The sequence below is a fragment of the Prionailurus viverrinus genome, unplaced genomic scaffold (assembly GCF_022837055.1).
Source record: "Prionailurus viverrinus isolate Anna unplaced genomic scaffold, UM_Priviv_1.0 scaffold_35, whole genome shotgun sequence".
Lineage (NCBI taxonomy): Eukaryota > Metazoa > Chordata > Mammalia > Carnivora > Felidae > Prionailurus > Prionailurus viverrinus.
Genome location: NW_025927605.1, coordinates 4,385,661 through 4,404,659, shown reverse-complemented (window position 1 = coordinate 4,404,659; position 18,999 = coordinate 4,385,661). Strand labels below are relative to the sequence as shown.

Here is an 18,999-nt window from a genome sequence, read left to right as displayed (position 1 = left end):
GCCGAGAGATTCTCCCGCCGGGCCCCCACTTTCAGGCTGGGGAGCTGCTCGGAGCCAGTCCCTGGGACCCCCAGGGAGACTGCTGGCAGGGGGGCTGGGGGCCCGTGGAGGCAGGAACCAGGCCTTCCTGGAAGCAGAGGGAGTAGGGGGCGGGGGAGGCAGAGCACGGAGCTGGGACCCTCTGCACACTTGCTTTCAGCCCTGGACACCTGCACACTTGGAGTGTGGGCTGGTGTGGCTGTGTAGGAGTACAGGGGACACAGGCTGGCCAAGGGGTGTGTGCGCTGTGGTCACGTGCTGGGGCAGGACTTGGCGTGTGGGTCAGGTGGGTGTGGAGGGGTGGGCCGTGTGCTGACACCTTACCTGCCTGTGCACTCGTATGTGCGCATTCACACGTGCACTCGCGTGAGTGCGCTCCTGTGCGCCTGCGCCGGGCCTGGCTGGGTGACTTCCTTGGCAGCCAGTGGTTCTGTCTGGTGGGAGGAGCTCAGGCAGGAATGGGCCACTACCTGCACTTGCTGTAACCCCGGCCTCTGCCCTCCACAGCTGTGAGGAACGACAGAAACAAGAAGAAGAAGGAGGCGCCCAAGCCTGAGTGCTCGGAGAGCTACACGCTGACGCCCGAGGTTGGGGAGCTCATCGAGAAGGTGCGCAAAGCGCACCAGGAGACCTTCCCCGCCCTCTGCCAGCTGGGCAAATACACTACGGTATGGTTTCCCCCGGCCTGGCAGGGTGGGGTGCACCCAGTGCCATGGGGCCCATCTCGCCTCTCCTCACCCCTGCCTGGGCCTCCATGTCCTCCCTTCCCCTCTTCTCCTTCCTCCTGCTGCCTCCTGATTCTGGGGCTCTCAGGAAGTGAAGTGGGTGGAGGGCAGGCCTGTGGGGGCAGTGGAGCCAGGCTGAGAAGGGGTACATGAGGAGAAGGCCCTCACTGTCTCCCGTCCCTCCCAGAACAACAGCTCAGAGCAACGTGTCTCTCTGGACATTGACCTCTGGGACAAGTTCAGTGAACTCTCCACCAAGTGCATCATTAAGACTGTGGAGTTCGCCAAGCAACTGCCCGGCTTTACCACCCTCACCATTGCCGACCAGATCACCCTCCTCAAGGCTGCCTGCCTGGACATCCTGGTGAGGGTCTGCACCCTGCCCACCCGGGCACTGCCCCCGAGTCCTTGGAGAAGGTCCTGCCACTCAAATAACCACCCTCCCAAACACACATCTGGAATCCATCTATCCAAATGCCCACCACCCGGTGTCCACCCTTCCTTTCCCCCATGTGTCCACCTGTCCACTTAGCCACTCAGCATCTGGATGTGCCATGCTTCACCAATTCACCTAGACACGCATCCATTCACGCCCACCTGATCTTTCCACTGAACCTTTCACCCCACCACCCATCTGCCCATGTCTTCAGTCTAATAAAGTTTCACGTAGGACCCTGTGTGGCCAGGCCTTGAGCTGGGTTTCACGAACAGAGGTGAACACAACACCAGCCCCTCTCTTGAGAACCTTCTGTGGGTGGAGGCAGCAGATATGTAAACAGAGGTTATAAAACCGTGCTGAGTGCTGGCTGGAGATGGGGGAGGGCTGTCCCTTCCCTTTTGGGAGAGAGAGTCAGGGCTGCTGGGCCCCAGGGAAGGCGTCCAGAGGAGGGGGCATCTTGGGGTTGTGTAGAAGGGGCATGTGAGAGGGCCCTAACTTAGGAGCAGGGTATGAAAGGCTCAAGAGGGTGTGAGACCAGCTGGGTTCAGGAGACTACAGGGCATTTGGTGGGGCAGAGGGTGACTAGGCTGGAGGCAGGATGTGTGTGATGGGGACTGTCAAAGCCAAGGCTGAAAGAATTCTCCTCCTTGTCATCCCTGATGGGCTCTGCTCACCTGTCCCCTCTTGGCCACTTCCAGGGTAGGGGAACCTGGGAGGTGACAAGGCTTACAGCTTCCTGGTGGGGGTGGGGCAGGAGGAGCAGAGTATGGCATCTCTGGGTAGTCTCCTGTTCCCGTGCCCCAGATTTAAGAGTTTCAAATCTGGATCGGGGTTTGGAATGGTTGGAGCTGATACACATTTATGGAATTCTGTTGTGTACCCAGTCCCAGGATCTGTAGACATAAACCTGCTATGGTCCTTGCCTCCTGAAAATTCTAGTTTCCCTCTAAATTCTCTTGTGGATGGAGATCAGCTGATCTAGATCTGCACTGTCTGTTACAGTAGCTGCTTGCTGTGTGTGGCTCTTTAAATTTAATTAAAATTAAACTTCGTTCAGTTCTTCAGTCTCACTAACCACATTTCAAGTGCCCAATGGCTACATTGTAGCTGGTGGCTACTACTTGCACAGTGCAGACCTAGGCCATTTCCATCATTGCAGAAGATTCTAGAAGGCTCTGTCCGACAGACAGGTTGGCCACCTGCCAGGTGGTCCTGTGGGGGATGCTGGTACTGGAAGTGCTGGAAGGATGGGTCAAGTCCCTGAACCTGTGCATCCTCTGTACCCAGATCCTGCGGATCTGCACGCGGTACACACCCGAGCAGGACACAATGACCTTCTCAGATGGGCTGACCCTGAACCGGACCCAGATGCACAATGCCGGCTTCGGCCCCCTCACGGATCTGGTCTTCGCATTTGCCAACCAGCTGCTGCCCCTGGAGATGGATGATGCTGAGACTGGTCTTCTCAGTGCCATCTGTCTTATCTGTGGAGGTGGGCAGGGGGCCTGGGACTGCGGGGGTCAGGCCCAGGGTGGGTGGTGGGGCAGCCCCCGGAGTCTCTTCCCAGGGAGAAGCCTAGGGCCAGATCAGAAAGGGACCTTGGCCTCTGTCAGGCCCCTCTCAGAGGGGCAGACTGAGAACCCAGAGGGGCAGGATTTGGTCTGCGGTCACACAAGCAAGGGAGTGGCAGTGGAGACCTGAACTCTGGTTCTCACTCTTAGGGGGCTTAAGAGTGAAGGCTTGAAGGTCAGACCACCCAGGTTCAAATCCTGGCCAGCTTGTGACCTTGAGCAGTTGCTGAAATTCACTGAGCCCCCGTTTCTTTAAAATGGGGCAGTAATGGTTTCCACCTCATAAAGTTGATGGGGGGATTAAGAGAGTAATAAATAAGGCGCAGTGTGACTACAGTAAGGCCCAGTAAATGTTGGGTGGTGTTATTATTTTATTGTTAAGAGTTTTGATATACTGTGCTGGTGTCCACAATGATGGGTGGGAGTGAGACCTACCTGGGCATCTTCCCTCTGCCTGAGGACGGCACCGCCTGTGTTCAGGGGACACATCCCTATAAATTGGGCTGTCAGAGGGGGCCCTGGACAAGCCCCACCCCAGTTCTTCTCACATTTAAGAGCCTCTTGGAGCCTTTCTCACAGCCGCACAGGCTCCAGCCACTGCCCTTGTAGGGGAAGGTCCCAGGAGCAGAGACGCTTAGCCTGTGGCCTGGACAAGCGCGCCCTCCCGTGGCCAAGGCTGGGAGCGCGGCTGTGTTCCTTGCTTCTCTGGGGCAGCTGCTCAGGGGGCATCTGCTTCCTCAGACCGGCAGGACCTGGAGCAGCCAGACAGGGTGGACATGCTTCAGGAGCCGCTGCTGGAGGCGCTGAAGGTCTATGTGCGGAAACGGAGGCCCAGCCGCCCCCACATGTTCCCCAAGATGCTGATGAAGATCACGGACCTGCGAAGCATCAGTGCTAAGGGTGAGGCTCCCGCACCTGGAAGGATGCCCTGTGTGTCTGCCAGGGCTGGACCCCGACACCTGGCCCATGCCCAGAGTCCGGCCCCCCACGTGTGAGCCAACACGCCACGTCTTTGTGCCCAGGACGATGCCCCACTCCACTCACCTGGACTTCACCGTGCCCAGGTGACCTGCCTGTGAGCTCTAAGGTGGCAGCGTCACCTCTGCGTGGTGGTTGAGGGCATGGCTCTGCCTCCAGACCCTGTGGGTGTGTGTTCTTGAGCAGGTCACTTAACAGCTCTGAGCCTCAGTTTCCCTGGGGATAATGATGGTGTTTACAGAGTTGTTTTGAGGTGTCAGTAGGAGAATTCGTAACACACAGCACCTAGGAAGGGGCCCAGTGTCCACCCCAGGCAGTCTGACCCTGGAGCCTGAGTTTGGAAACACTGCTGCCCCTAGACCTGGGGGCTTAGGAGAGCTGGCTTATGTCAAAGAGCTGAGCCCTGAGTTCGGTCCACACTGGATGCTGATACTGGTAGTACCAGTCCTCCCACCCCTGCACCCTCCCTCCTGGAGCTTTGTCGGGCTGGGGGCCGGGGGCCGGGGTGCTGACCTCTGCTCCTCCTTTCCTGCAGGGGCTGAGCGGGTGATCACGCTGAAGATGGAGATCCCGGGCTCCATGCCACCTCTCATCCAGGAAATGCTAGAGAACTCCGAGGGCCTGGACACTCTGAGCGGACAGCCAGGGGGCGGGGGGCGGGATGGGGGCGGCCTGGCCCCCGCCCCCGGCAGCTGTAGCCCCAGCCTCAGCCCCAGCTCAAACAGAAGCAGCCCGGCCGCCCACTCCCCGTGACCGCCCGTGCCCCGTGGACACAGCCCTCACCCCACGCCCTGGCTTTTCTCTGCCTTTCTACCAACCATGCGACTCCCACCAGCCCTGCCCCCCACCTGTCCTCCCTTTCCTGGGGGACAGGAGGGAGGAGGCGGCGACTCTTCAGATGGAGGCCCAGGTGCAGATGGACTGCCTGCTCCTGCAGCCTGGGCTGATGTCAGGGGCAAGGTCATGAACTGAGTGAGGACCCCTGGTCCTGGGCCTCAGGATGGAGCCTGGGGGCCTGGTGTTCATCAAGACAGCCCTCTGCCCCCCTTGCCACATCTTCATCACCAGCAAACGCCAGGACCTGGCTCCCCCATACTCAGAACCCGCAAGCCATTGCCCCCCGGTCGGGAACCCCCCCCTGCCTAGGTTGGTGACAGAGGGGGTGGGCCAGGGGTGGGGGGTTCCCCCTGTACATACCCTGCCATACCAACCCCCAGGTATTAATTCTCGCTGGTTTTGTTTTTATTTTAATTTTTTTTTGGTTTTGATTTTTTTAATAAGAATTTTCATTTTAAGCACATTTATACTGAAGGAATCTGTGCTGTGTATTGGGGGGAGCTGGATCCAGAGCTGGAGGGGGGTGGGTCCTGGGAGAGGGGAGCGGCTCAGAAGGGGCTCCCACTCTCTCTCCATGTCCCTGCACTCCCTAGCCCTCCTCCCCAGCCATTTTCTCCTCAGTTTTCTCTTTAAAACTGTGAAGTACTAACTTTCCAAGATCTGCCCTCCCCTTCTCCCTCTGCCTAACCACTGGGCGTGGACCGTTTCCGGCAGCCCCTAGAAGGAGGGGGCTCACCAGGAGAGACAGGGCAGGGACAAAGCAAGGGGGGGGGGGTCCTCAGAACATCCACGTGTGTGTGTCTCCGCCCTGTGGCCTTGGCAGAGCTGCCTCCCCATCAGGGCTCACATCATCGAAGCCCTCCAGCCCCCACTGCGAAGGGGCTGGCCGAGGGGTTCAAGCTGCCCCATCCCCCAGCCTCACAGCCACCAGCACTGCCCACAGGGCCCCCAGACACACACACGTGTACACACACACACACACACACACAGCGGATGGGCGGACAGACACACTTGGCCCGAGTTCCTCCGTTTCCCTGGCCTGCCCCACCCTCACCCATACCCGTGCCCCCTCCTTGCCCCGCAGGACGGGCCTACAGGGGGTCCCCTCCCCTCACCCCCGGCACCCCCCGGCTGGGGGAGCTGGCTCTGCCCTGCCCTCCTTGCCCCGGGGTTGGGGTCTCATCCCCCCAGAGCCCGCTGGTGCACCTGTTACTGTTGGACTTTCCACTGAGATCTACTGGATAAAGAATAAAGTTATATTTATTCTACACATGCCTCAGAGTCTCACTGCCTCGCTGCCTTCTCTTGGTGTGTGGGCAGGGACTGGGGATGGGGGCCAGGTATGAGCACCAGGGGGCAAGCTGCCTTCGGAGCCTGCCTTGCTGTGCTGGGGTTTTTGGTGGAGCAAGATAGGCCTGCCCTTGGGAAGCCCTCTGTCTAGGGGTCCACACAGCCCGTGTCAGGGAGCTCCAGTCTGAAGGTGGGGAGGGCAGAGGAGAAATGGTTCCCACCTGCAGCGAGTCCCCAGTTTGAGGGAGGAAGCCAGCCCCAGCTCTCTGGCAATCTGAAGGAGGAAGCCAGCTCCTGCCTGCAGAGTCCTGAGCCCCCGGAAGCCAGAGGTTGGTTCTGAGGGTCCCTAAGTGGCAGAGGAGCTCTAATTTGCACTTGACCTTCAGAGGTGGCAGTTGGCATGGGCACTTGGGTCAGGAGCTCCTGGCAAGCTAACAAGAACACAGATTTGGATGGAAGATTAGAAAACTAGTCCATCCCTGTGCCTCCAAGAAGGACTGTCCTGCCCTCCCCTGCCTACCCCTAAAGTCACTCTGTAGGCAGGAGGCACAGAGGACAGGTTGCAGGAGACCATGGATGCTCCTGGTTGAGAGGATCAAGTGTGGCAGTCCTGTAGGATCATCAGAGACCAAGTTTGTCCACGCTTCACACTCTACACATCAAGGCCCAGAGAGAGCAGTGCCCTTGCCCAGGATCACAGTGAATTCACGGCTGATGGGGGACCAGTACTCAGGGCTCCCACCTCTCACCTAGAGGTCTTTCCTGGAATCTTGCCCCCAAAGAAGCATCGAGCACAGGTCTGAGGGTTCCAGGGAGGTGGCAGTGGAAGCTGTGTCTGGGGTGGGTTAGGGCGCCTGGACAGGAAGAGATTCCTGGGCAGAAAGAGTTCCTTCCGTGGGAGTCTGCCTGCCATTTCTACTTCAGCCACCAGGTGGCGGCAGCCCCCTACTTATCTGGCCATCTGGGCAGTCACCGTGCACGTGGAGGCCAAGGTTCTCTTCCTCCAGCAAATATTTTCTAACATTTTCTTCATGAATCTGACAGAAGTTTAACATAACATACCTATCCACGTGATTTACAAAACTCACTATGCTATCACGCTGTATTGTAAAGGAGAAATGAAGGGGAAGGACTATGAATTTCAGTACGTTAATACTTGGACACAACTGCATAGCAGATAGGACATTGTCCTTCGATTCCTTCCACTTTTTTTTCTTCTGTAAAGTTTGTATTTATTTTCAGACAGAGATAGCAAGCGGGGGAAGGGCAAAGAACGTGGAAGACAGAATCCCAAGCAGGCTCCACGGTGCCAATGCAGAACCGGAAGCAGAGCTTGAACTCACGAACCGTGAGATCATGAGCCAAAGTCAGATGCTTAACTGAGCCACCCAGGCGCCCTAAGAAGCCCAGGAAACTTAAAGAGTATGAGTAATGTTGAAATAAAAGCTGCCAATGTATAATAAAACCACACACACACACACACACACACACAAAATCCCCAACCACAACCCTAAGGTTTTACTTGTGAAACAGAATCAGGTTTTGGGCTCAGGTAGTTATGGAGAGGCTTTTCACTATGTGACCATCCAGTGGGTCATTCTAAAGTCATGTGTGAAATTTCTTTTCTCTCTCCCTTTTTTTATTTTTTATTTTTATTTTTTAATTTTTTAAATATTTTTTTAAAGTTTATTTTTGAGACAGAGAGAGACAGAGCATGAACGGGGGAGGGTCAGAGAGAGAGGGAGACACAGAATCGGAAACAGGCTCCAGGCTCTGAGCTGTCAGCACAGAGCCCAACGCGGGGCTCGAACTCACGGACCGCAAGATCATGACCTGAGCCACCCAGGCACCCCTCCCTTTTTTTAAAAAGTAATCTCTACACCCAACTTGGGGCTCTAAGTCACAACCTCCAAGTCGCAATCTTGAAATCAGGGGTGCCTGGGTGGCTTCGTTGGTTGAGCGTCCGACTTTGGCACAGGTCATCATCTCACAGTTTGTGAGTTCAAGCCTTGCCTCGGGTTCTCTGCTGTCAGCACAGATCTCTCTGCACCTCCCCCATGCTCTCTCTCCCTCTCTCTCTACCCTTCCCCCACTTGTGCACACGAGCAAGCTCTCTCTCAAAAATAAATGAACATTAAAAAAAAAAAACCCAAATCAAGAGTCACATGCTCTGAGGCAGCCAGGTGCCCCCACGTGTGGTGCGTGTTGTAGGAGGGCATCTTGGCATTTCTAGCCCCTGCCTACCAAATGCCAACAGGATTGCCTTCATTTTGACAACTGTAGCAGTGGCCCCACATTTATAAAATGCCCGCTTGGAGTTGTATCTTTGATGCTGGGGCTTGAGGTTGTCCTCAGGGGCTCACAGTTCAGCTATGGCACAAGTGACATTTTGGGCCCAGGGATTCTTTTGTCGTGAGGGGCTGTCCTGTGCATTGTAGGGTTTTAGTAGCATCCCTGGCTTCTGCCCCTAGATGCTAGTTGCACCTTCCCCCCAGCTGTGACAAACTAATATGTCTGCAGACATTGCCAAATGTCCCCTGGGGGGAGAAACTGCCCCCAGGTGAGAACCCCTGCTGTGGGGTCTGATCCTTGCTGACATGTGCTTTGCACAGTCAGGGAGACTGACTGAAGGATGCCGACTGGGGTACAAGCTGGGAAAAGCTGTGACTAAGTCTTGGGTCTATGGGAGCTCAGGGCATTTAACCAGGCCTGGGACAAATTTCAGAAGGCTTCCTGGAAGAGGTGTCCCAGCTCCCAGCTAAATTAGGTGTAAGGGAAGGAGTTAGCCAGCTGGGACACAGAGGTGATAAATAGCTTCATGTGACCAGAAACTGTCACCAGCTCTGTGCTTTAACCATTTTGGTTGGAATGTTGGAAGAAATGAGTTGGAGAGGCTGGGATGGGCTCAGGCTAGGGCCGGTTCAGGAGCTGGACTTGACCGAGAAGGCAATGGGAGTGAAGGATCTCAAGCCAGAGAGTGAGCCGTTTGGACTGGAATTGCAGGGAGCAGAGAAGCTGTGGGAGCAATTCCGGCCACTGGTGACAAGGCTGACCCTGGTCAGCGCCTGGAGGGATGAGAGTGGTAGAGGGAGGAAATGCTTCGGTGGTAAAATGGGACTAGGTGGTTGACAGGACATGGGAGGTGGGCAGAAGACAGCCTTCGGCAGTAGTGGGTGCAGGTGGCCTGGGTGGATGGAGATACCAGCACTGAGAAGGGAACTAAGGCAGTTGGGTTGCATTTGAGGTGTTGGTGCCACACTCCCATCCCTCATTCCACTCCAGCCACAATGGCCTCCTGGCTGGCCTCAAACACCCCAGCATATTTCTGCCTCAGGGCCTTTGCACTTGCCAGCCCCTCCACCAGGAATGCTCTTCCCAGAGCCAGCTTCATGGCTAGCTCTTTGCTACATTCTGTTCCAGTGTCACTCCTCAGGGATAGTCACTGTCTGCCCTTACTCTGAGCGATATCTGGCAGTATGTGCTATATTTATTGCCTGCTTTGTAAGCTTCACGAGGGCAGGTTTTGTTGCCCACTGGAGCCCAACATCTGGATCTGCTCTGTTCAGTACAGCAGTCACTAGCCGTATGTGGTGACTGAGTCCAGAAATGTGGCTGGTCCAAATCCAGATGTGCTCCAAGCATAAAATATACACCAGATTTCAAAGACTTAGTAAAAAAAAAAAAAAAAAAAAAAAAAAAAAAGAATATAAAATATCTCCTTAATGCTTTTTTCATATTGATGATGTGTTGAAATAGTATTTTGGATATGCTGGGTTAAAGAAAATATATTATTAAAATTAATTTCATGTGTTTCCTTTTACTTTTTAATGTGGCTAATGGAATATCTGAAATTACACATGTGGCTCACATCCTATTTCTATTGAACGGTGCTGATCTCGAACGTAGTCTGGCATATAGTATGTGCTCAACAAATATTTCTTGAACGAATACATCCGGAGAACAGCTGTGTATCCACATCTGAGTTTGTTGGAGATCCAGGCTTTGCACACCTGACTGATCAACATCAGAGAGACACTATTGCACACCGTGAGCAAGGATAAGTGTTTGGGCCTCTGGGACGCCTTGGGTTCCTTATCAACATATTTTACTAAGCACGACTCTGGGTCCATTGGTGGAGGAGCAAGTAATGCCATTCAGCAGAAATGCTCTGTCTGGAGAAGCAAGGGTGCCGTGGTGATCTAGCTCTGACTTGGGGGAGGGGGCCATTAGGAAAAGGATCTATTTATTTCCAAATGAGACTGAAAGGCAGGTAGGTATTAGCTAGGGTGGGGAGGGGGGTGCTGCAGAAAGAGGCTGCTCCAGGCAAAGAAACAGCACGTTCAAACATCTGGAAGGAAATTGGTCACTGTGTTTGTAGGAAGAGAAAAGTCAGTATGGTTAGGAAGCCCGTGCAGCAGGGGTGAGGCAGGGCCAGGAGAGGGCAAGACTTCAGAAGGCTCATTCAGGTGCTTGACTTACCCTGATGACAGGGAGCCCCTGGGGGCCTAAGTAGGACTATTTAGAAAGACCCCTCTGGCTGCTGTGTGCAGTGCAGGCAGGGGTTTCCAGGAAGAAGAGCGCAAGGAAAGGAGGACAAAGAGGGAAGGGCCAAGGACGCAGGAGAAAAATCAGGCAGAGCGGGTCACAGCAGCCTACTCAGGGGGGTTGAACAAAGTCCAGGGTTCAGTCACATGGTGGCCCCTGGATGTCACTTAGGGCCTGGGTGATCTTACGGAGAGCAGCCCCACTGGGGTGGAGAGGGAGGAAGACAGACGGGGACAGAGAAGAGACAGGAGCAGGACCAGAGGTGGCCATGTAGGTGGCTCTTTATACTCTCAGAGGAGAGAAGAGGGTGGTGGCTACAGGGAAATGCAGGGCCAGGGCACGTTTCAGGGCAGCTTTCTTTTGAGGTCGGCAGGGACTTAGCCGAGTTTATGGACTGGGGGGGGAACAGCAGCAGGGTGAGGGGGTGAATCTAGAAAAGAGTCCTGCCCTCTGACCCTACTGCCAACCCCTACTCTACCTCCACCAAAGGGAGGGCTTGGCTACTGCCCAGGCCACAAGGTTGAGTGTGGGTGGTATCCACAAGCCCTACCGCACTGAGGCCTGCCCAGCGTGAAGGGGCGCCAGCCTCCTCTCTCTGTGGGCTCGGTCAAGAGGGGAGACCTTCCTGCAACGCCCCTGCAGGTAGGGAGGGAGTCAGTGTGGCTGCTGCTGGCACTGGGTCCTGACCACCCACTCGGTACATATCAGAGATCTCTCTCTGTCTCTCATACACACACGCACACGCGGCTCACACAGGGCATACAGATGCCTGCACAGACGCAGACCTACAGGGAATACACACGCACACACAGAGAGCCCACATAGGATGTACACACACATGTACACACACGGCTCACGTGCACGCACGCAAAGAGCTCACACAGGTTTTACATGTGCATGTGTACACGCAGCTCATACCACACATATGTGCGGTGTGTGGCCACACACAGGGAGCCCACACAGAGGCCAGGCCTCAGCCCCAACAAGGAGAGGCCCTGCGGAGGCTGGTATCACAAGTACTTTTTCTGGGCACCACCTGCACCTCCCCTTCCGGCTCTGCGGTGCCCTCCTCCTGTGCACGTTCTCTCAGCCCCAGGCCTCCCCCCTGCCACCTGGATCAGGGCAACAAGGACCTGCCACAGTTCAATCTACGGGGCCCCCACTCAACCCGGCGCACTCGGGAAGTGCTGGGGACGCTGCAGGGCAGGGTCCCGGGGACAGTTCTCCGGGAAGCACCCGCGGCCCGCCTCTAGATGGCCAGGTCCTGGCGGACCGTGGCCAGGGACGCCTTGCTGTGGCCGCTGCCGCCCTCGCTGTCGCTGGCCGGCGCCGGGTGCGGGTAGGCGGGGGGGCCGCAGGGGTCGGGGCGCGCGCGGTGGCGGCGGCCGTCGCGCTCTGCCGCCTGGCGACGGCGCCCGGCGCGCGGGCGGCCCTTCCAGAGCAGGTGGCCCAGCTCGGCCACGCTGAGCAGCGCCGAGAGCAGCCCCACGGCGAAGTAGAAGAGCACGAAGACGGTCTTCTCGGTGGGCCGGCTCACGAAGCAGTCCACGGTGTGCGGGCACGGAGGGCCGGCGCACGCGAAGTGCGGGGCCACGCGGAAGCCGTAGAGCAGCGCCTGGCCCGCCAGGAAGGCCAGCTCGGCCAGCAGGCGCAGCGCCACGCTCAGCAGGTAGCAGCGGCGGCGCGGGGGCGGCCCGGGCCCATCGTCCGCGCCGCCCGCCTGCTTGCCGGCGCGGTGCACCGAGTAGATGACGAAGAGCACGGGGGGCGCCGAGAGCAGCAGGATGTGGAAGAGCCAGAAGCGGTAGTGGGAGACCGGGAAGGCGCGGTCGTAGCAGGTCTGGCGGCAGCCGGGCTGCAGCGTGTTGCACACGAACTCCTCCTGCTCGTCCTCGAACACGGCGCCGCCCACCGTGGCCAGCACCAGGATGCGGAAGATCAGCATGACCACCAGCCACAGGCGGCCCACGAGCGGCGACTGCAGCTGCACGGCGTCCAGCAGCGAGCCCAGGAACGCCCACTCCCCCATGGCGCTGGGGACACGGGGGTTGGGGGGGACCGGTGTCAGAGGCTACCGATCAGCGCCCCCCCCCCAGCCCCCCAGCCCATGGGGTGAGGTTAGCTAGCCCTCCTCTAACTTGGGGTGAGGCAGGGGCTCAGTTAGGCCTGGGTTTAGCTGGGATTTTGTGGGAACGAGGGAGTCAGCAAGGGGCCGGGGGCAGGAGGGGTTAGGAGATTCTCAACTGTGGGTGTCTTTCTCCTTGGGGAGAAGGTGCTGGGGAGGAGCCCCACCCTGGTGCTCTAGCCAGACCCCTACGGGCCTGCTTGGTTGGACCCCATGCTCCTCCAGAGTCTATATCCGTAGGGAATCAACTTGACATCGGCAGGGCCAGACCGACTGCATTGTAGAACCAGAAGCCCAGCGGTGCCCTTACGTGCCCAAGGATGCTTTCCATGGGCAACCGTGGTACCTCCAACCGGGGAGTCCAGACCCAACTTAACCTGGGAGAGGTGGGAGCCAGCAGACCCAGAGGGACCTCACCTCCTTCCTTCTCTGCCCACCATTTCTCCTGCCCTTCTTACTGCAGTGAACTCCTCTCAGAATGGGGAGTTCCATAACTCTGTCATTATCCCTTGTTCTAGGGGTCCCCTGCCATCCCACTCCTGAGCGGCCCAGCCATCTCCGATCTCCTCCATGGTGTCCCTCTGCTTCCAGCCTCCCACATCTCCAGAGAACCTCCCCAACACACTCACGCAGGCCCCACAGGCTCCCCGTGCCACCGGACCCCAGCCTGACCCCACTCACCCTGTGGCTGGAGCTGAGGTGTTAGAGCTGAGGGACGGATCCTGGGAGATGGCTGGGACCTGTTACTCTCCCGGGCCCTCTTTCCGTTTTCCCTTTTGGGTTTGGCCAGGATAGATGACAGGACAGAATAGCCGAGAGGGGCTTGCTCTCCCCCTTCTCTTAAAGGGACAGGGTGGCCCTGTCGGTTGGCTCCACCCTTGGGAACGTACACAAAGCCATGCCCCTTGCTGGGCTTTGCAGCCCTCCCTTTCTATCCCTTACCCACCCTCCCCCCATCCCACCTGCTGTGTCTCCTTCTGGAAATGGGGGTGGGGGTTAACCAGAGCCACACCCCTTTTGAGGGAGGGGGACTCTACGGAAGCCCATGGAACAGACTCCCCCAAACTGGAAGGCCTAGATCCACTAGGAACTGACTGTCACCTTCGAAGGCAGTCTTCAGGGCTGGAGGAGGGTTTGGTGCTAGCGTTGGGGGCAGCAGATCTCAGTAGATCTGGTTCCACCTCTGCCACTGCTGGCCTTAGGCAAGTCACTGAGCTCTTCTGAGCCCAGTCTCCTGGCTTGTCAGCTGAGGAGGCTGCACTGTCTGACCCCCAAGTTTCCTTGTCTTAATGCTAAGGTCCCAACCATATTATGGAGAACAAAGACAACCTGTGCCCAGGAAAGAATCCCACATGGAAACCATTAAGGCATCAAGAGTGTTCAGCACTGGTGGTTAAATAAAAGCTTTTGCTTTCTTTCTGCTTTTCTATAATTTCCAGATTTATTCTAATAAGCATGTTATTTTATAATGTGAAAAATGAATAGAAGGACTTCTCTGCCCTCGTAAGGCTCTGAATCACATTCTACAACTCTAGGTGGCAGGAGAAGCTATCCCTTAGGGGAAGAGTTAGGATGATGTGTGGTGATCTGAGTGGCTGAGGAGGGGACACCCTCAGGTTGAGACATCTTGTTTGTCGCCTCTAGGCCTTTCTAGGAATCTGCCCCACCCGCACACCATTCCCCTTCCCCTGTACACCCGCTCTGGACCAGGCCTTGCGCCGAGCCGATCACACAAATCAGCTCATTGCATCCTCTTGATGACCCTGGCAGGAGGGAAGCTGAGACTGGGAGGGTCTAAGCCACTTACCCACACAGCAAGTAAATAGCCAGTTCCCGTCTCATGCCTGGCTTGATGGGTTGGGAGCCCATGTGCTTAAGCCCCTCATGGAACTGTTCTCACTCTAGCTTGGCTGGGCTTCCCAGGTGGTGTTCCGGGGCCTGACCATCCCCAGGGCTTTGGTTGGGTCTGGTGGGCCCAGACACGCCTGCCCCTCTCTGAGTGGGGAGGCCAAGAACCTCCCCCTCCATGACATTTCCTTTCCCCGTCAGCCATGGGGGCCTGTATAGTTTTCCATGTGTTGACAGGGACCCCCTGGCCTGATTTCAGGGAGGGGTGGGAAATGTGCCCTTCACCTACACTGGCTCAGGGGTCCAGCCCAGCCTGGAAAAACCCTCGGTTAATGATGGATGTGGTGGGGAACCCTCCGCACTGTCATGCAGGGTTCCCTTGGGAGTGGACCTGGGTGGGGAGACACTGCCTTGGACAAAGTCCAAAGGAAAGCACATGCTGGGGCCCCACATTCCAAAAACAGGATGTGGGGTGGGGGTATGGCTGACTTTCCCAACCCTCACCTCTGCCTGCTCCTGGCAAAGCTGCTCCCCGACCCCCGACCCCCAGCCCCAGCCATGGGGGCTCAGGGACACACCTCATCTCTCCTGACTGTCCAGGAATGGTCCCTGCCCTGTCCTCACAGCCCCTGCTGGGTGAGGACACTGGCCCAGCCTGGAAAAACCCCATCAGATCTGTCTGCTTTTGGGGAATGGAAAATGGCAGAGGTAGTGGGCTAGGGTGAGGCAGGAGCATGGCCACATGCTGTCCACAATCCCTGATGCCACAGGCCAGACACAGGAGACTGTACAATCTCCGGAGCCCGTCCTCCTTCCCAGATAGCGCTGTCCAGACTGAGAGGAGGTGTCACTGATGCTGCCCAGGGCTGGTGACACATGGCCCCATTCTTGGCCATACTTAAGGTCTTGAGCTGGGCTGAGAGGCCCATCCTGCCCAGTTTCATATTCAATCTCTGTCCCAGACACTTCACTCTACCCTGTGGGGGCTGGGGAGCCAATTCCCATTCTGTCACACATAGACACACATATGCAGGCACTACATGGTTGTACCCAGTAAGTGACATCATCAACACATGGCTGTATTTTCTCTCCCCGTGCCCCCTAACATTTTTTTTTTAAAGTTCATTTATATATTTTGAGAGACTGCGCATGAGGGAGAGAGAGAGAGAGAGAGAACGAGAGAATCCCAAGCAGGCTCCCACTGACTCAGGGCTTGAATTCACGAACTGTGAGATCATGACCCGAGCTGAAATCAAGAGGCGCCCAACCAACTGAGCCACCCAGGCATCCCAACCCCTCCAACATTTTTTAGTCTTTACGGAAATGTTGCCTTTTAGTGAGGCCTTCCCTAACCTTCCTAACGGGAATTTAACCCCCTACTTCCTATCCCCTTTCTCAGCTTTATTTCCTTTGCACTGATCACTACATAACATACTTGGTTATTTAAAAATTGTATCCCGTGTAGCACCCATCTCCTCCATTAGCATGTATGCTCCACGAGGTGCCCTGCTCACTGTCCCGTGTCAGCACCTAGAACAGTTCCTGGCACGTGGTAGAGGCTGGGTGGGTGAAGGTTGGGGTGGGAGGGTTGCGGACGGGGCAGACCATCTCTGCCCCAAGACGGTGAGCTCACTCTGCCTCATTTGCTAACTCTGGTCTCCTCTAAAGCTAGTGATCACTTAAGTGGCTGATTTGGTCTGAGATCGGTAATCAGAATGTCTAGTCCTGGGTAGAAATGAAAACCCCCAAACGGGTTAACGGTAAAATTCCTCCCTCACCTTCCCCCTCGGCCTGGGTGGGAAAGGTGAGGGAGTCAGATGCGTGGTTGTGTTGGCTTCTGATTACTCTGGAGCATTCCCCATCCCCCCTCCCCCCTCCGCCGCACAGTGTCTGACCCTTCAAACTCTTTCCAGGCCTGCAAATCCTCCGGACAGGTGACCTTCGGTTCACAGGTTGTCCCCGCTCCTCTCTCTTCTCCCCGCCCTCAGCCTGTGGTTCCCAATAGACCCCTCAGGCTCTGCGGTTTTATCACTCACGGGGACCTGCTTCCCCTTCAGGCCTTCCCTCCTCCCTTGGCTCTATAATTATTTAAGATTAGGTTCGGCTGTAACAGCACAGCTACTAAACCGTGGCTTAAACAAGAGAAGCTGGTTTCCCTCTCACACAAAAGGAGGAGGGCGATGGGCTGTTCAGGGAGGAGGGGCAGCTCTGTGCCTCAAAGTCCTTGGGGGTGCAGGCTCCTTCCAAACTCCTCCCTGGGTGTGGTCCTCGTCCTTCACCATTCCTCCTCCGCCGCATTCCAGGCAGCAGATGGAGGAAGGGACGAAGGAGGGACAAATTTGTGCAAAAACGGCTCTCTCAGAAAGTCCCGGAAGCTGCCATGTGACCGACTGCTCAATTATCATCGGCCAGGATGACCTTCCGCAAGGAAGGCTGGGAAATGTAGTCTTTTCTCCCCGGTAGGTGGCCTTACATCCAGTAAAGGGGAATTTAACCCACATTGTCGCAGAGCTGCACCACTTAATCGCTTTCTCCGCGGAGGTGGGGATTCAGAGAAACTAGTTCCCCCAGGTCTGCCCCCACCCGCTGAACAGTTCTATTTAGGTTCTCAGCGGATTGGATGGTGCCCATCCGCATTGGTAATGGTGATCTTTACCCACTCTACTGATTCAAATGCTAATTTGTTCTGGAGACACCCTAAGAGACACACTCAGTAATATTTTACAGGCTATCTGGGCATCCTTAACCCAGTCAAGTTGACACCTACAATTAACCGCCACACAGTTTTTCAACACAGCTTGCGGACACCCTCCTCAGATTTGCAGTGGTGCGGGCGGCCCATCGGTAAGAAACACCTGAGATCGATTCCTGGCGTGGTACAAGTTCAGCATCATTTTAGAACTGGAGCCCATTTATTACTTTAAAAACCTGAAAAAAATTATAGTTATTTTCATTTCGAATAAAACCATGTAACATTGACTATTTTTGTGAACTATAGGAAGATGCAAAGAAGAAAATGAGATCACCCAGATCTCATTATCCAAAGAAAAGCAGATGACGGTTTGCTGCAACTTGCAGTTGGCCTTTCAGTGCACATAGCATTTGGTCTCAAACTTCAGTTTGGATCAGAATTAACGGAGCGCTTTTTAAAACAGGCGCTTTTAAATCACCCGGTTCTGGAGTGGGCCTGATAATTTGAATTTGTAGCAAGCTCTCAGGTCATGCTAATCCTGCTGGTCCAGGGAGCACACACACACACGGAGGAGCACTGATATGTACTGTACACCTTTGCTTTTCCAAGTAGGCTCTCCAAACAGCAGCACTGACATCACTTGGGGAAATTACTAGTAACACAACTTCAGACCTCACTCCAGGCCTACTGAATCAGAATCTGCAGTTTAACAAGATCTCTAGTGGATTTGTAAGTGCAAGTTTGAGAAGCTCTGGTTTATATTTGAGCCTCATACTATCTAAAAGATAGCGTTTCCTATTTTGTTTACACGCAGCGAAATGCACCATTTTATAATATAACTTAATGAGTTTTGATGCATTATACAGGATAGTTTTTGTATCTTTTTTCCCCCTCTACCCAACACAATGACTTTCCTGTGCTATTAAATGTTCTGGGAAAATATGACTTTTAATGACTTGGTAATACATGATAAGGGTGTACCAGTTTAACCAATTCTTCCATTGCAGTACACCTATTCTGTTCCATTTTTCACCAGTGTAAATAATGCCACGATGAATGCTTTTGGACACAAACTTTTTGTTTTTCGGACTCCAGAATAATCTTCCCAAAGTGGAATTACTGAGGAAAGAGGTGCTGGATAGGTCAGAACAGATATCCCTCACTCTAGAAGTAAAAAAATGCATGCAAAAATTTTGTCTTTGGGTTTTAGGAAAAATGGCTAGGAATCACTTAAAAAATTCCCCTTCAGCAAAACAGTGGGATGCAATGTATTTAAAAAAAGCAAAAAGGATAGGGCACCTGGGTGGCTCGGTTGAGTGGGATTTTTCTTCCTGTCTCTAAAAAAATATAATAAAAGAACAAAAAGCCTTAGTAAGCTTATTGTATTATATATCAACTAATGCAAGTTTTGAATCCCTTATTTTCCCAGTAAGTATTCTTTTGTAATTCTAATTGATGTAATATGTATTTATTAAGCAATGTTTCCTGTGTAGGAGAAATAATTACATTCTATAAAGGGTTTAAATGTGTACGACCAAGTTTATTAGCACTAGAATTTTTATCTTCTCGAATGTCTAGAATGAATAGTCAAGAGATGTATTTACTCAGTCTTTTAGTTAGCAAGTGCTTTGCTGGGAACAAACTTCCACCTTTAAAAGGTAAAGGTTTCTTTTTCTTTTTAAAGAGGGTTTATACGCTTTGATTTATTTTATAAACAAATGCATACTTACCAGACAGGGACTTCACCTCTGATTTGTAATCTGCTTGCTTTCTTCACTCAGTAAGGTCTTGGGTGTCTTTTCATGTCAATCAATATTTTTCTTTTCCCCCCAAATATATCATTGTTAATGAGTACCTGGTATTCCTCATTGTACCATAATTTGTTTAAACCAATTGTTTTATCTGAAGTC

General features: G+C 54.5%; 2 protein-coding genes across 8 annotated transcripts in view; one reads left to right on the top strand and one right to left on the bottom strand.

The window, feature by feature from the left end:
• RARA (retinoic acid receptor alpha) overlaps nucleotides 1–5,052 on the top strand; it is a 43,757-nt gene extending 38,705 nt beyond the window's left edge. For all 7 annotated transcript variants that reach the window (XM_047845698.1, XM_047845697.1, XM_047845703.1 and 4 more), the window contains 5 exons: nucleotides 547–707; nucleotides 952–1,128; nucleotides 2,491–2,695; nucleotides 3,516–3,674; nucleotides 4,288–5,052. In XM_047845698.1, the coding sequence (XP_047701654.1) occupies nucleotides 547–707; nucleotides 952–1,128; nucleotides 2,491–2,695; nucleotides 3,516–3,674; nucleotides 4,288–4,505 (920 nt within the window). In that variant the 3' untranslated portion in view covers nucleotides 4,506–5,052. The remainder of the gene's footprint in view (nucleotides 1–546; nucleotides 708–951; nucleotides 1,129–2,490; nucleotides 2,696–3,515; nucleotides 3,675–4,287) is intronic.
• Nucleotides 5,053–11,549: 6,497 nt separating this feature from the next.
• Nucleotides 11,550–12,543, bottom strand: GJD3 (gap junction protein delta 3). Its single transcript, XM_047845906.1, has one exon. The coding sequence runs from the start codon at nucleotides 12,451–12,453 to the stop codon at nucleotides 11,674–11,676; it is 780 nt and encodes a 259-aa protein (XP_047701862.1). The 5' UTR covers nucleotides 12,454–12,543; the 3' UTR covers nucleotides 11,550–11,673.
• Nucleotides 12,544–18,999: the final 6,456 nt, after the last annotated feature.